Source organism: Hemiscyllium ocellatum (assembly GCF_020745735.1).
Source record: "Hemiscyllium ocellatum isolate sHemOce1 chromosome 27 unlocalized genomic scaffold, sHemOce1.pat.X.cur. SUPER_27_unloc_1, whole genome shotgun sequence".
Classification (NCBI taxonomy): Eukaryota; Metazoa; Chordata; class Chondrichthyes; order Orectolobiformes; family Hemiscylliidae; genus Hemiscyllium; species Hemiscyllium ocellatum.
This window is the reverse complement of record NW_026867476.1, coordinates 1425285-1438521: the sequence shown is the minus strand read 5'-3', so window position 1 is coordinate 1438521 and position 13237 is coordinate 1425285. Positions and strand designations below refer to the sequence as shown.

Here is a 13237-nt window from a genome sequence, read left to right as displayed (position 1 = left end):
GGAAGAGGTGACGAGAGCTCATTGCTGGAGCCTTCCTTGGGAAGACTGGTCCACTCCTGACCGTGGGGAGAAGGGCTGAGGGTATGAAGCCCCCGGCACTCTTTGGAGGGACGGCACAGACGTGATGGGACGAATGGCCTCTGTCTGTTACGTGACTGTTTGCCGTGGGTGGTGGGTCGTATTTTGTTTGAGGGAGAGGGACAGTTCCCTCCTCCCTGCATCTCCCTGCCCCCAGAGCACACAGCAAGGCTGACGGAGCTGTTAAAACTCCCCGGGTAGAGAGAGCAGAGGCAGCACTCAGTAAAGGGCTGGAGCAGTTTCATCTTTAATTGTAGCAAGTGCCGAATCACTGACACTGACAACCAGGGGATGGGGGTGTGGGTCTGATCGGCTTTGTCTGTGCCTGACTGGGAATCGCTGCGGGTTTGTCTGTCTCTGACTGTATGTGTGTGTCTGGAAATGTGTGTGCGCCTGTATCTGTGCATGCAGGCCTGTGTCTGTGTGTGCACGTGTGCCTGTATGTATGTGTCTGTGTTTCTGACTGTGTACATGTGCGCATCTGTACATATGTGTCCGTGTTTCTGACTGTCCATGTGTGTGCGTGTGTGCCTGTATCCATGTATGTGCCTGTGTTTCTGACTGACTGTGTGTGCGCGTGCACCTGTATCAGTGCATGTGTCTGCGTTTCTGACTGTGTGTCTGTATCTGTGTATGTCTGTCCATTATTGTTTATCTGTCTGTCTGTGTGTGTTTGTGTCTGTGTGTGTATCTGTAAACGTGTGTGTGTCTCTCTGTACCTTTATGACCCTATGCAGGTATATGTGTGGCTCTATGTGACTGTGAATGTGTATCCAAATCACTTGTATATATGTGTCCGTATGTATTTGTATCACTGCTCGTCTGTGTGTCTGTCCCTGTCCATGTTGGTTGGCATATGTCTGTGAACATTGATGTACATCTCCACGTGTCTCTGAGTGCACATGTCCATGTCAAGGACTGTGTGTATCAATGTGCCTGTGTGTGTGTATCAGTGTGTCTGTGTGCATGTACACCTGAATGTGTGCCTGTATCTGGTCATCTGTGTGTCTGTGCATGTACACATGTCAGTATTTTCATATCACTCAGTTTATATGCATGTGCCTGTACTTATGTATGTGCATACACGTCTGTATCTGTGTATTTGTGTGTGCCTGTACGTGTGCCTGTACCTGAGTGTGATTGTGTATGCACGCACGTGTGTCTGTACCTGTGTGTGCACGCACGCTCCTGTACATGGGTGAATGTGACTGTGTGTGCGTGCACGTGTACCTGTACTTGTGTGTGCATGTGTGTGTGCCTGTACCTGTGTGTGATTGTGTGTATGTGTGAGCGCGTGCGTGGATCAATCATAGCACTCTGTGATGCGGTCAGTTCCCTCCACCAGGCGCCGCACGAATGCTGAAGCTGTGACGAGGATCTGGCCAATAGCGAACATCAGGGAGGAGGTCACACGCAGCATCTCCCTACAGGCGGAGAACATTCCAGAAAGAAGAGACCACGTTAGATCCTGAGGTGGTCACACCGGAGCCTGGCCACTCAGTCCTGCACAAACCCAGAAGGGAAAACCAAATTCCGGTCCCAGGCTGGAGAGGGGGTAAGAGAAGGCCGCACGGTGTGCACAACATGGCCGCCTCCCTGTCTCCAGGGCAACAGCGACCTCACCCCCATCGAACCCAGCACAGAGATGGTGGACAGATGGGAGTGCTCCCCTCCCCAGACCCAGGGTGGGGGGAGTGGAGGATTCATTGATGCCGTTGAACGTCGAGGGTGGGGTATGGGTTGTTGGCTAGATCCCCTCTCGTCTGGAACGGGCACTGCCCAGTTGTTGGGTGGCGCAAACTACACTCAGGCGTTTTTAACAGCTCAAACATGGAGATCGGCCAGGTCTTGCGGCGTTGGCACCCATTGAGTTACAGGTAGACCTGGGGAGGGGGGTGGGGGGTGGTGGCGGTGGTTAAGAAGGTGTTCAGCGCGTTTGCCTTCATCGCTCAGACCTTTGGAGTACAGGGAGCTGGGGACGTCACGTTGGGGTTGTACAGGACGTCGGTGAGGTTCCGTCTGGAGTACCGTGTCCAGTTCCTGTCGCCCTGTCACAGGGAGGATATTATTAAAGCCGGAGAGGGTTCGGCAGAGATTTACCAGGACGTTGCCTGGAACGGAGGGTTTGAGTTACAGGGAGAGGCCGGGGACTTTTCTTTCCCCCCCGGAACGTCGGAGATTTGAGGGGTGACCTTACCGCGGTTTATGAGATTGTGACGGGTACAGCTACGGTGAATGGGAGTTGTCTTTTCCCTAGAGTGGGGGGCTACGAGGGGGGCACATTTACAAGGTGAGAGGGGAGGGGTTTAAAAAAAGGACACGGGGGGGGGGGCAATTCATTTTTCCCAGAGGGTGGCTCGTGTGTGGAATGAGCTGCCAGAGGAAGTGGTGGGGGCTGGGGACGGTTACAAAGACATTGGGATCAGGGCATGAACAGGGAAAGGTTTGGAGGGATGTGGGCCAGGAACGGGACTCGGGTCAGCATGGGCTGCTTGGGCCGAAGGGTCTGTTTCCTGACTCTCCCGTCGCGTTGTCCTCTGCAGTATATAAAATCGCTGGGCCCATTTAAAATTCGGGGATCTTTTCTCGTTACCCTGATGTGCGCAAGAGGAAATAGAGTCATCCAGCACGGAAACAGACCCTTCGGCCCAGCCCGTCCGTGCTGACCCAGATATCCGTAACCTAACCTAGTCCCACCTGCCAGCCCTTGGCCCATATCCCTCCAATCCCTTCCTATCCCTGTCCCCATCCACCTTTTAAATGCTGTCATTGTACCAGCCCCCACCACTTCCTCTGGCAGCTCATTCCACACACGCACCACCCTCTGGGTTACCCTTTTATATCTTTCCCCTCTCACCCTAAACCTGTGCCCCTCTAGTTCTGGACTCCCCCCTCCCCAGGGAAAAGACCTTGTCTATTTACCTTATCCATGTCCCCCTCAGGGTTTTGTAAATTTCCAAAGGGTCACCCCCCTCAGCTCTAGGGAAAACAGCCCCAGCTTCTCCCTGCAGCTCAAACCCCCACCCCCAGCAATATCCTTTTCAAGTTCTGACAACATCAGGGGCAGCACGGTGGCTCAGTGGTTAGCACCGCTGCCTCATGGCGCCAGGGACTCAGGTTCAATTCCGGCCTCGGGGCGACTGTACGTGTGGAGTTTGCAAACTCTCCCCCCGGGTCTGCGTGGGTTTCCTCACACAGTCACAAAGATGTGCAGGTTAGGGTGGATTGGCCGTGCTAAATTACCCATAGTGCCCAGGGATGTGCAGGTTAGGGTGGATTGGCCGTGCTAAATAACCCATAGTGCCCAGGGATGTGCAGGTTAGGGTGGATTGGCCATGCTAAATTACCCATAGTGCCCAGGGATGTGCGGGTTAGGGTGGATTGGCCGTGCTAAATTACCCATAGTGCCCAGGGATGTGCAGGTTAGGGTGGATTGGCCGTGCTAAATTACCCATAGTGCCCAGGGATGTGCGGGTTAGGGTGGATTGGCCATGCTAAATTACCCATAGTGCCCTGGGATGTGCAGGTTAGGGTGTATTGGCCGTGATAAATTACCCATAGTGCCCAGGGATGTGCAGGTTAGGGTGGATTGGCCGTGATAAATTACCCATAGTGCCCAGGGATGTGCAGGTTAGGGTGGATTGGCCGTGATAAATTACCCATTGTGCCCTGGGATGTGCAGGTTTGGGTGGATTGGCCGTGATAAATTACCCATAGTGCCCAGGGATGTGCAGGTTAGGGTGGATTGGCCGTGATAAATTACCCATAGTGCCCTGGGATGTGCAGGTTAGGGTGGATTGGCCGTGATAAATTACCCATAGTGCCCTGGGATGTCAGGTTAGGGTTGATTGGCCGTGATAAATTACCCATAGTGCCCTGGGATGTGCAGGTTAGGGTGGATTGGCCGTGCTAAATTACCCATAGTGCCCAGGGATGTGCAGGTTAGGGTGGATTGGCCATGCTAAGTAACCCATAGTGCCCAGGGATGTGCAGGTTAGGGGTGGATTGGCCGTGCTAAATTACCCATAGTGCCCAGGGATGTGCAGGTTAGGGTGGATTGGCCATGCTAAGTAACCCATAGTGCCCAGGGATGTGCAGGTTAGGGTGGATTGGCCGTGCTAAATTACCCATAGTGCCCAGGGATGTGCAGGTTAGGGTGGATTGGCCGTGCTAAATTACCCATAGTGCCCAGGGATGTGCGGGTTAGGGTGGATTGGCCATGCTAAATTACCCATAGTGCCCTGGGATGTGCAGGTTAGGGTGGATTGGCCGTGATAAATTACCCATAGTGCCCTGGGATGTGCAGGTTAGGGTGGATTGGCCGTGATAAATTACCCATAGTGCCCAGGGATGTGCAGGTTAGGGTGGATTGGCCGTGATAAATTACCCATAGTGCCCAGGGATGTGCAGGTTAGGGTGGATTGGCCGTGATAAATTACCCATAGTGCCCAGGGATGTGCAGGTTAGGGTGGATTGGCCGTGATAAATTACCCATAGTGCCCTGGGATGTGCTGGTTAGGGTGGATTGGCCGTGATAAATTACCCATAGTGCCCTGGGATGTGCAGGTTAGGGTTGATTGGCCGTGATAAATTACCCATAGTGCCCTGGGATGTGCAGGTTAGGGTGGATTGACCATGCTAAGTAACCCATAGTGCCCAGGGATGTGCAGGTTAGGGGTGGATTGGCCGTGCTAAATTACCCATAGTGCCCAGGGATGTGCAGGTTAGGGTTGATTGGCCGTGATAAATTACCCATAGTGCCCAGGGATGTGCAGGTTAGGGTGGATTGACCATGCTAAGTAACCCATAGTGCCCAGGGATGTGCAGGTTAGGGGTGGATTGGCCGTGCTAAATTACCCATAGTGCCCAGGGATGTGCAGGTTAGGGTGGATTGGCCATGCTAAGTAACCCATAGTGCCCAGGGATGTGCAGGTTAGGGTGAATGCGCTATGCTACATTACCTATAGTGCCCCGGGATGGACAGGTTGGGGTGAATGCGCTATGCTAAATTACCCATAGTGCCCAGGGATGTGCAGGTTAGGGTGGATTGGCCATGCTAAATTACCCAGTGTCAGTCAGAGGGAAATGTGTTTGGGTGGGTCACTCTGCAGAGGGTCGGTGTGGACTGGTTGGGCCGAAGGGCCTGTTTCCCCTCCGTAGGGAATCTAATGAGTAAAAAATGAGGTCTGCAGATGCTGGAGATCACAGCTGCAAATGTGTTGCTGGTCAAAGCACAGCAGGTTAGGCAGCATCTCAGGAATAGAGAATTCGACGTTTCGAGCATAAGCCCTTCATCAGGAATCTAATCCCATCTTTCCGATCAGAAGGAGACCAGGATTGAACACAATGTTCCAAATGCGGCCTAGCCAAATGTCCTGTACAGCCGCAACGTGACCTCCCCAACTCCTGGACTCAATGACAAGCCCTTACTGTCCAATTCCTACATCATTGCTGGCAACTCCCTGGGATCCCTCGAGTCCCCCTCCCTCCCTCCCTCCCTTTCCCCAGGGAGGAGGGAGCCATCTTGCACATTTATTACCTGATCACCTTCTTTGGACCCAGACACTTGACATCAAAGGTCATAGAGTACAAGCCATAAAAGGTGGCCCGGACGTTGAGAGAGCCAAACAGATCTCTCGGGCTGAGTTTGTAGATATCGAAGGTAATTCGGGCGATATCTTTGGCGTTCCTGGGTTTCTGGGCGAGCGAGTAGGTAACCATTCCCCTCTGTGAAAGAACGGGAGCTACGGATTACGGCTCAGGTACAGAGTAAAGCTCCCTCTACACTCTTCCCCCATCCCAGGGACAGGGACAGTACAGGGTTAGATACAGAGTAAAGCTGCCTCTACACTGTCCCCCCCATCCCAGGGACAGGGACAGCACGGGGTTAGATACAGGGTACAGCTCCCTCTACACTGTCCCCCCCCATCCCAGGGACAGGGACAGCACAGGGTTAGATACAGAGTAAAGCTTCCTCCACACTGTCCCCCCCATCCCAGGGACAGGGGCAGCACGGGGTTAGATACAGAGTAAAGCTCCCTCTACACTGTCCCCCCGTCCCAGGGACAGGGACAGCACGGGGTTAGATACAGAGTAAAGCTCCCTCTACACTGTCCCCCCATCCCAGGGACAGGGACAGCTCGGGTCGGCATCTCAGGCCTGGCCCAGGCCTCGCTGTCAGCCCTGATGGGGGCCCCTCGATGAGAGGGCGTTGCTGGGCCGTTTGAGAGGTGTGTGGAGAGAGGGTCTGACTGGGGTACGGTCACCCTTTACCCCTGGCCGGGGGGAGGGGGTGGGCCCGACCGGCAATGGTGTGGGGGTGCTTGATGGGGAGGGGAGGTGTGATAGGCCACCGTGATGGTCGCCATGGTGACCAGCTCACAGCCCCTCCCCCAGAGCACGAGCGGAATGGGGTCAGAGGGCACGGGGTGGGGGTGGGGGGAGCTCCAAACCCGATAGGCCACACCCCTCGCACAAGGCCGGGGGGCGTAGGGTCTGGGCGTCCCGGGCCTGATCCGCCATTGGCTGCCATCTGACCGTAACCTTTGACCTCCCCCCAGGCGGTGACCCATCAAGCACCGATCCACTAGGCCCCACCACCGTCAGTGATCCCTGCTCCTCCTCACATCCCGCCCCCACCGCCGGTGGTGGGAGGGAGGAGGGGGGGAAGGAGCCCGGGCCCCGTTTCCCTCCCCTCTCTCCCTGTCCCCCCTGACCCCCACACCTTGGGGGCCCACCACCGCTGCCCCTTCTGCAGCACCATGAAGGCCGTGTCGTCGTCAAGGTGTTGGAAGAACTCTTCGCTGTCCACTGCGGTGCCATCTTCGTCCAGGACCACGCTGACGGCACCCGCCATCAAGAGAACATCCAGGGCCTGTGGGTGAGGGAGGGCGCACCAGGAGAGAAGCACAACGCCGTGAGAGACAGCAGAGGAGGGAGGCCGTTCGGGCCATCGTGTCACCCCCTTCCCCCCCCCTCCCCACACCCTTTCAATGAAATCTGATCGTCCGCCAATACCCACTTTCCTCCCCTCCATTCCCCTTCCTGGTTAAATCTCTCTCTGTCTCGGCCTTGAATACCCTCAATACCCCGGCCCTGACAGCCCCCTGCGATAAAGTATTCCTCAGATTCACACCCCCCCCCTCCCCTCGGAGAGAGAAGAAATTCCTCCCAGTTTCTGTCTCCAATGGGCGACCCCCTCACTCTGAGATGACGCACTCCCTCTGGTCCTAGACGAGGGGGAGCAACTTCCCCACATCTCCCCCTGTCAGTCCCCTCCCTCTCCCCTGTCTGTCACAATAAGGTCACCTCTCGTTTTTCTAAACCCTAATGAGTACAGGCCCAACCGACTCCCCCTCTCCTCATCAGGCAGATCCCCACCCCCCTGTCCCCGGGATCATCCCGAGGGAACCTTCTCTGGACTGCCTCCCAGAGTCTGGGAATCATTGCTTAAGTGAAGGATTCTCTGAACCCTTCCTATCCCTGTCCCCATCCACCTTTTAAATGCTGTCACTGTACCAGCCCCCACCACTTCCTCTGGCAGCTCATTCCACACACGTACCACCCTCTGGGTGAGAAAGGTACCCCTCGGCTCCCTTTCCCCTCTCACCCTAAACCTACCCCCCTCTAGTTCTGGACTCCCCCACCCCAGGGGGGAAAGACCTTGTCTATTTACCCCTATCCGTGCCCCCTCATGATTTTATAAACCAGGTCACCCCTCAGCCTCCGACGCTCCAGGGAAAACAGCCCCAGTCTGTTCAGCCCCTCCCTGTAGCTCAAACCCTCCAACCCCGGTAACATCCTTGTAAATCTTTTCTGAACCCTTTCAAGTTTCACAACATCTTTCCGATAGGAAGGAGACCAGAATTGCACGCAATATTCCAACAGTGGCCTAACCAATGTCCTGTCCAGCCACAACATGACCCTTCCAACTCCTGTACTCAATACTCTGACCAATAAAGGAAAGCATACCAAACGCCTCCTTCACTATCCTATCTACCTGCGACTCCACTTTCAAGGAGCTATGACCCTGCACTCCAAGGTCTCTTTGTTCAGCAACACTCCCCAGGACCTTACCATTAAGTGTATAAGTCCTGCTAAGATTTGCTTTCCCAAAATGCAGCACCTCACATTGATCTGAATTAAACTCCATCTGCCACTTCTCAGCCCATTGGCCCATCTGGTCCAGATCCTGTTGTAATCTGAGGTAACCCTCTTCGCTGCCCACTACACCCTCCAATTTTGGGGTCATCTGCAAACTTACTAACTGTACCTCTTATGCTCGCATTCAAATCATTTACATAAACGATGAAAAGTAGAGGGCCCAGCACTGATCCTTGTGGCACTCCACTGGTCACAGGCCTCCAGTCTGAAAAACAACCCTCCACCACCACCCTCTGTCTTCTACCTTTGAGCCAGTTCTGTATCCAAATGGCTAGTTCCCCCTGTATTCCGTGAGATCTAACCTTGCTAACCAGTCTCCCATGGGGAACCTTGTCGAACGCCTTACTGAAGTCCATGTAGATCACATCTACTGCTCTGCCCTCATCAATCCTCTTTGTTACCTCTTCAAAAAACTCCATCAAGTTTGTGAGACATGATTTCCCACGCACAAAGCCATGCTGACTATCCCGAATCAGTCCTTGCCTTTCCAAATACATGGACATCCTGTCCGTCTGGATTCCCTCCAACAACTTGCCCACCACCGAGGTCAGGTCACACTCCAAGATCTCTTTGTTCAACAACACGCCCCAGGAACTGACTTGTTTTAGTCTGGCCCTGCCTTGCCTGTTGTGATAAACCTCGAGAGCAGGTGGCACTTTGAATGCGGGACTCCCAGCTCAGAGGCTGGGTCACTACTGCAGTGCCCCAACACCTCTAACCATTGAAACAGCTTGAAAGTTCACCCTTCCTCCCGAATGTGTGTATGACCGCCCATGGCCTACCCCACCCGACAAATTCTGGCCCACCCACTCGGCCGACCCCTTCGCCGTTGTACATCCCCTCTCCCTAACGGACTGGGCCTTTGTACGGTGAGGAGATTTCCCGACCCCAACGCCGGCCTTTCCCTCCACACAAGCCCTCCAGAGCAAGTGGAGGCGGCTCAGGTGTCATGGCCAATCCACCACCGGGTGCTCTGGTTTCCTCCCACAGTCCAGGGATGTGCAGGTTAGGGTGGATTGGCCAAGCTGAATTACCCATAATGCCCAGGGATGTGCAGGTTAGGGTGAATTGACCCTGCTAAATTACCCATAATACCCAGGGATGCGTAGGTTAGGGAGAATTGGCCATGCTAAATTACCCATAGTGCCCAGGGATGTGTAGGTTAGGGTGAGTTGGCCATGCAAATTACCCATAGTTCCCAGGGATGTGCAGGTTAGGGTGAATTGGCAATGCTAAATTACCCATAATGCCCAGGGATGTGCAGGATAGGGTGAATTGACTGTGCTGAATTACCCATAGTGCCCAGGGATGTGTAGGTTAGGGTGAATTGGCAATGCTAAATTACCCATAGTGCCTAGGGATGTGTAGGTTACGGTGAGTTGGCCATGCAAATTACCCATAGTTCCCAGGGATGTGTAGGTTAGGGTGAATTGGCAATGCTAAATTTCCCATAGTTCCCAGGGATGTGTAGGTTAGGGTGAATTGGCCATGCTAAATTACCCATAGTTCCCAGTGATGTGCAGGTTACTTTGGATTGGCCATGCTAAATTACTCATAGTGCCCAGGGATGTGTAGGTTAGGGTGAATTGGCCATGCTGAATTACCCATAATGCCCAGGGATGTGTAGGTTAGGGTGAATTGGCCATGCTGAATTACCCATAATGCCCAGGGATGTGCAGGTTAGGGTGAATTGGCCATGCTAAATTACCCATAGTTCCCAGGGATGTGTAGGTTAGGGTGAGTTGGCCGTGTTAAATTTCCCACAGTTCCCAGGGATGTGTAGGTTAGGGTGAATTGGCCATGCTAAATTACCCATAGTTCCCAGTGTTGTGTAGGTTAGGGTGAGTTGGCCGTGCTAAATTACCCATAGTGCCCAGGGATGTGTAGGTTTGGGTGGATTGGCCATGCTAAATTACCCATAGTGCCCAGGGATGTGCAGGATAGGGTGGATTGGCCAAGCTAAATTACCCATAGTGCCCAGGGATGTGCAGGTTAGGGTGAATTGGCCGTGCTAAATTACCCATAGTTCCCAGTGATGTGTAGGTTAGGGAGAGTTGGTCGTGCTAAATTACCCATTGTGCCCAGGGATGTGCAGGTTAGGGTGGATTGGCCATGCTAAATTACCCATAGTGCCCAGGGATGTGGAGGTTAGGGTGGATTGGCCATGCTAAATTACCCATGGTGCACAGGGATGTGCAGGTTAGGGTGGATTGGCCATGCTAAATTACCCATAGTGCCCAGGAATGTGTAGGTTAGGGTGAATTGGCCACGCTAAATTACCCATAATGCCCAGGGATGTGTAGGTTAGGGTGAATTGGCCATGCTGAATTACCCATAATGCCCAGGGATGTGCAGGTTAGGGTGAATTGGCAATGCTAAATTACCCATAGTTCCCAGTGATGTGCAGGTTACTTTGGATTGGCCATGCTAAATTACCCATAGTTCCCAGGGATGTGTAGGTTAGGGTGAGTTGGCCGTGTTAAATTTCCCACAGTTCCCAGGGATGTGTAGGTTAGGGTGAATTGGCCATGCTAAATTACCCATAGTTCCCAGTGATGTGTAGGTTAGGGTGAGTTGGCCGTGCTAAATTACCCATAGTGCCCAGGGATGTGTAGGTTTGGGTGGATTGGCCATGCTAAATTACCCATAGTGCCCAGGGATGTGTAGGTTAGGGTGAATTGGCCACGCTAAATTACCCATAATGCCCAGGGATGTGTAGGTTAGGGTGAATTGGCCATGCTGAATTACCCATAATGCCCAGGGATGTGCAGGTTAGGGTGAATTGGCAATGCTAAATTACCCATAGTTCCCAGTGATGTGCAGGTTACTTTGGATTGGCCATGCTAAATTACCCATAGTTCCCAGGGATGTGTAGGTTAGGGTGAGTTGGCCGTGTTAAATTTCCCACAGTTCCCAGGGATGTGTAGGTTAGGGTGAATTGGCCATGCTAAATTACCCATAGTTCCCAGTGATGTGTAGGTTAGGGTGAGTTGGCCGTGCTAAATTACCCATAGTGCCCAGGGATGTGTAGGTTTGGGTGGATTGGCCATGCTAAATTACCCATAGTGCCCAGGGATGTGCAGGATAGGGTGGATTGGCCAAGCTAAATTACCCATAGTGCCCAGGGATGTGCAGGTTAGGGTGAATTGGCCGTGCTAAATTACCCATAGTTCCCAGTGATGTGTAGGTTAGGGAGAGTTGGTCGTGCTAAATTATCCATTGTGCCCAGGGATGTGGAGGTTAGGGTGGATTGGCCATGCTAAATTACCCATGGTGCACAGGGATGTGCAGGTTAGGGTGGATTGGCCATGCTAAATTACCCATAGTGCCCAGGAATGTGTAGGTTAGGGTGAATTGGCCACGCTAAATTACCCATAATGCCCTGGGATGTGTAGGTTAGGGTGAATTGGCCACGCTAAATTACCCATAATGCCCAGGGATGTGCAGGTTAGGGTGAATTGGTCGTGGTAAATTACCCATAGTTCCCAGGGATGTGTAGGTTACGGTGAATAGACCATGCTAAATTACCCATAGTGCCCAGGGATGGGTAGGTTAGGGTGAATTGGCCATGCTAAATTACCCATAATGCCCAGGGATGTGCAGGTTAGGGGGGATTGGCCGTGCTAAATTACCCATAGTTCCCAGGGATGTGTAGGTTAGGGTGAATTGGCCATGCTAAATTACCCATAGTGCCCAGGGATGTACAGGTTAGGGTGGATTGGCCATGCTAAATTACCCATAGTGCCCAGGGATGTGTAGGTTAGGGTGAATTGGCAATGCTAAATTACCCATAGTGCCCAGGGATGTACAGGTTAGGGTGGATTGGCCATGCTAAATTACCCATAGTGCCCAGGGATGTGTAGTTTAGGGTGGATTGGCCATGCTAAATTACCCATAGTGCCCAGGGATGTGCAGGTTAGGGTGGATTGGCCATGTGAAATTACCCATAGTGCCCAGGGATGTGCAGGTTAGGGTGGATTGGCCATGCTAAATTACCCATAGTGCCCAGGGATGTGCAGGTTAGGGTGGATTGGCCGTGCTAAATTACCCATAGTGCCCAGGGATGTGCAGGTTAGGGTGGATTGGCCGTGATAAATTACCCAGCTTACGTGAAGCAGCGAGCAAGTTGGGAGGGGTCAGCATGGGATTGAGGGGTTGAGTGGTCTCCTGCTGTTCGGTTACAGATGGTCGTGTCTGCGCACGGACTGAGCACGTGTCACCTGACGCACGGCCGTTGATATCACTCCCCTCCAACCCTCCCCCCAAACGACACCCCGGCGCCGGCGACGCCGCCCCACCTTGTCGATCAGCTCCCTCAGGGTCCCGGCCATCACCCCTTTCCTCGAGGTCCGGTCGTGGCTGCACACGCGGAAGGGCCTCTGTGCCGGCGCTGACGTCCACAGTCTCCGGGTCAGCTCCGAGGTCACCGTAGCAACAGACCTGGAGGAGGAGAAGTGGGGGTGGGAGAGGGTGGGAACTGGAGGACGACGGTCGAATCGCGACATTTCCCCTCCCCCCACACCGCCCGCGCGCTGTCCCGCCCTCCCCCCTCCATCGCCAACCGAGGTATCCCACAATCCCGTTGACCGTATCCGCCCACAACGCTGTCACGCTGTTGCTGAGGGGATTTGGAAACCGCACTGCATGCTGGTCTTTATTGTGACGGGGATGACCTTAAAGGACAGAGTCCTACCGGCCCTTCAGCCCAAAACGGTCCATGCTGACCAAAATGGCCGCCCTCGCTAACCCCATTTCCCTGCACTTGGCCCATAGCCTTCTAATCCTCTCCTCTCCATGTATTTGTCCAAATGCCCTGTTAAATGTTGTTCATGTACCCCCCTCCTCTGGAAGCTCAGTCCACTGGCGCACCACCCTCTGTGTAAAAAAAGTTGCCCCTCAGATTCCCTTTTTCCGTTTTCCCCTCTAACCTTCAACTGATGCCCCCTCGTCCTCGATTCCCCAACACTGGGGAAAAAGACTGAGAGCGTTCACCCTC

The 13237-nt window shown here is 53.6% G+C and overlaps 1 protein-coding gene across 1 annotated transcript; it reads right to left on the bottom strand.

Moving 5' to 3' along the window:
• Positions 1–315: 315 nt before the first annotated feature.
• On the bottom strand, positions 316–12746 carry LOC132807062 (lipid transferase CIDEB-like). Its single transcript, XM_060821365.1, has 4 exons — positions 12540–12746; positions 6803–6952; positions 5618–5805; positions 316–1502 (listed from the first exon to the last, which is right to left on the bottom strand). Exons 1-4 carry the CDS (start codon positions 12744–12746, stop codon positions 1382–1384), a joined length of 666 nt encoding a protein of 221 aa, XP_060677348.1. The 3' UTR covers positions 316–1381.
• Between the last annotated feature and the right edge of the window lie 491 nt (positions 12747–13237).

Coding starts and splice junctions, on each gene's coding strand:
- LOC132807062 (XM_060821365.1), bottom strand. CDS start 12,746: ATGTCGCGATTCGACCGTCGTCCTCCAGTTCCCACCCTCTCCCACCCC. Junction 5,806..6,802: donor AGCGGTGGTGGGCCCCCAAG/GTGTGGGGGTCA, acceptor GTTCTTTCACAG/AGGGGAATGGTTACCTACTC. Junction 1,503..5,617: donor GGTCCAAAGAAGGTGATCAG/GTAATAAATGTG, acceptor CTCCGCCTGTAG/GGAGATGCTGCGTGTGACCT.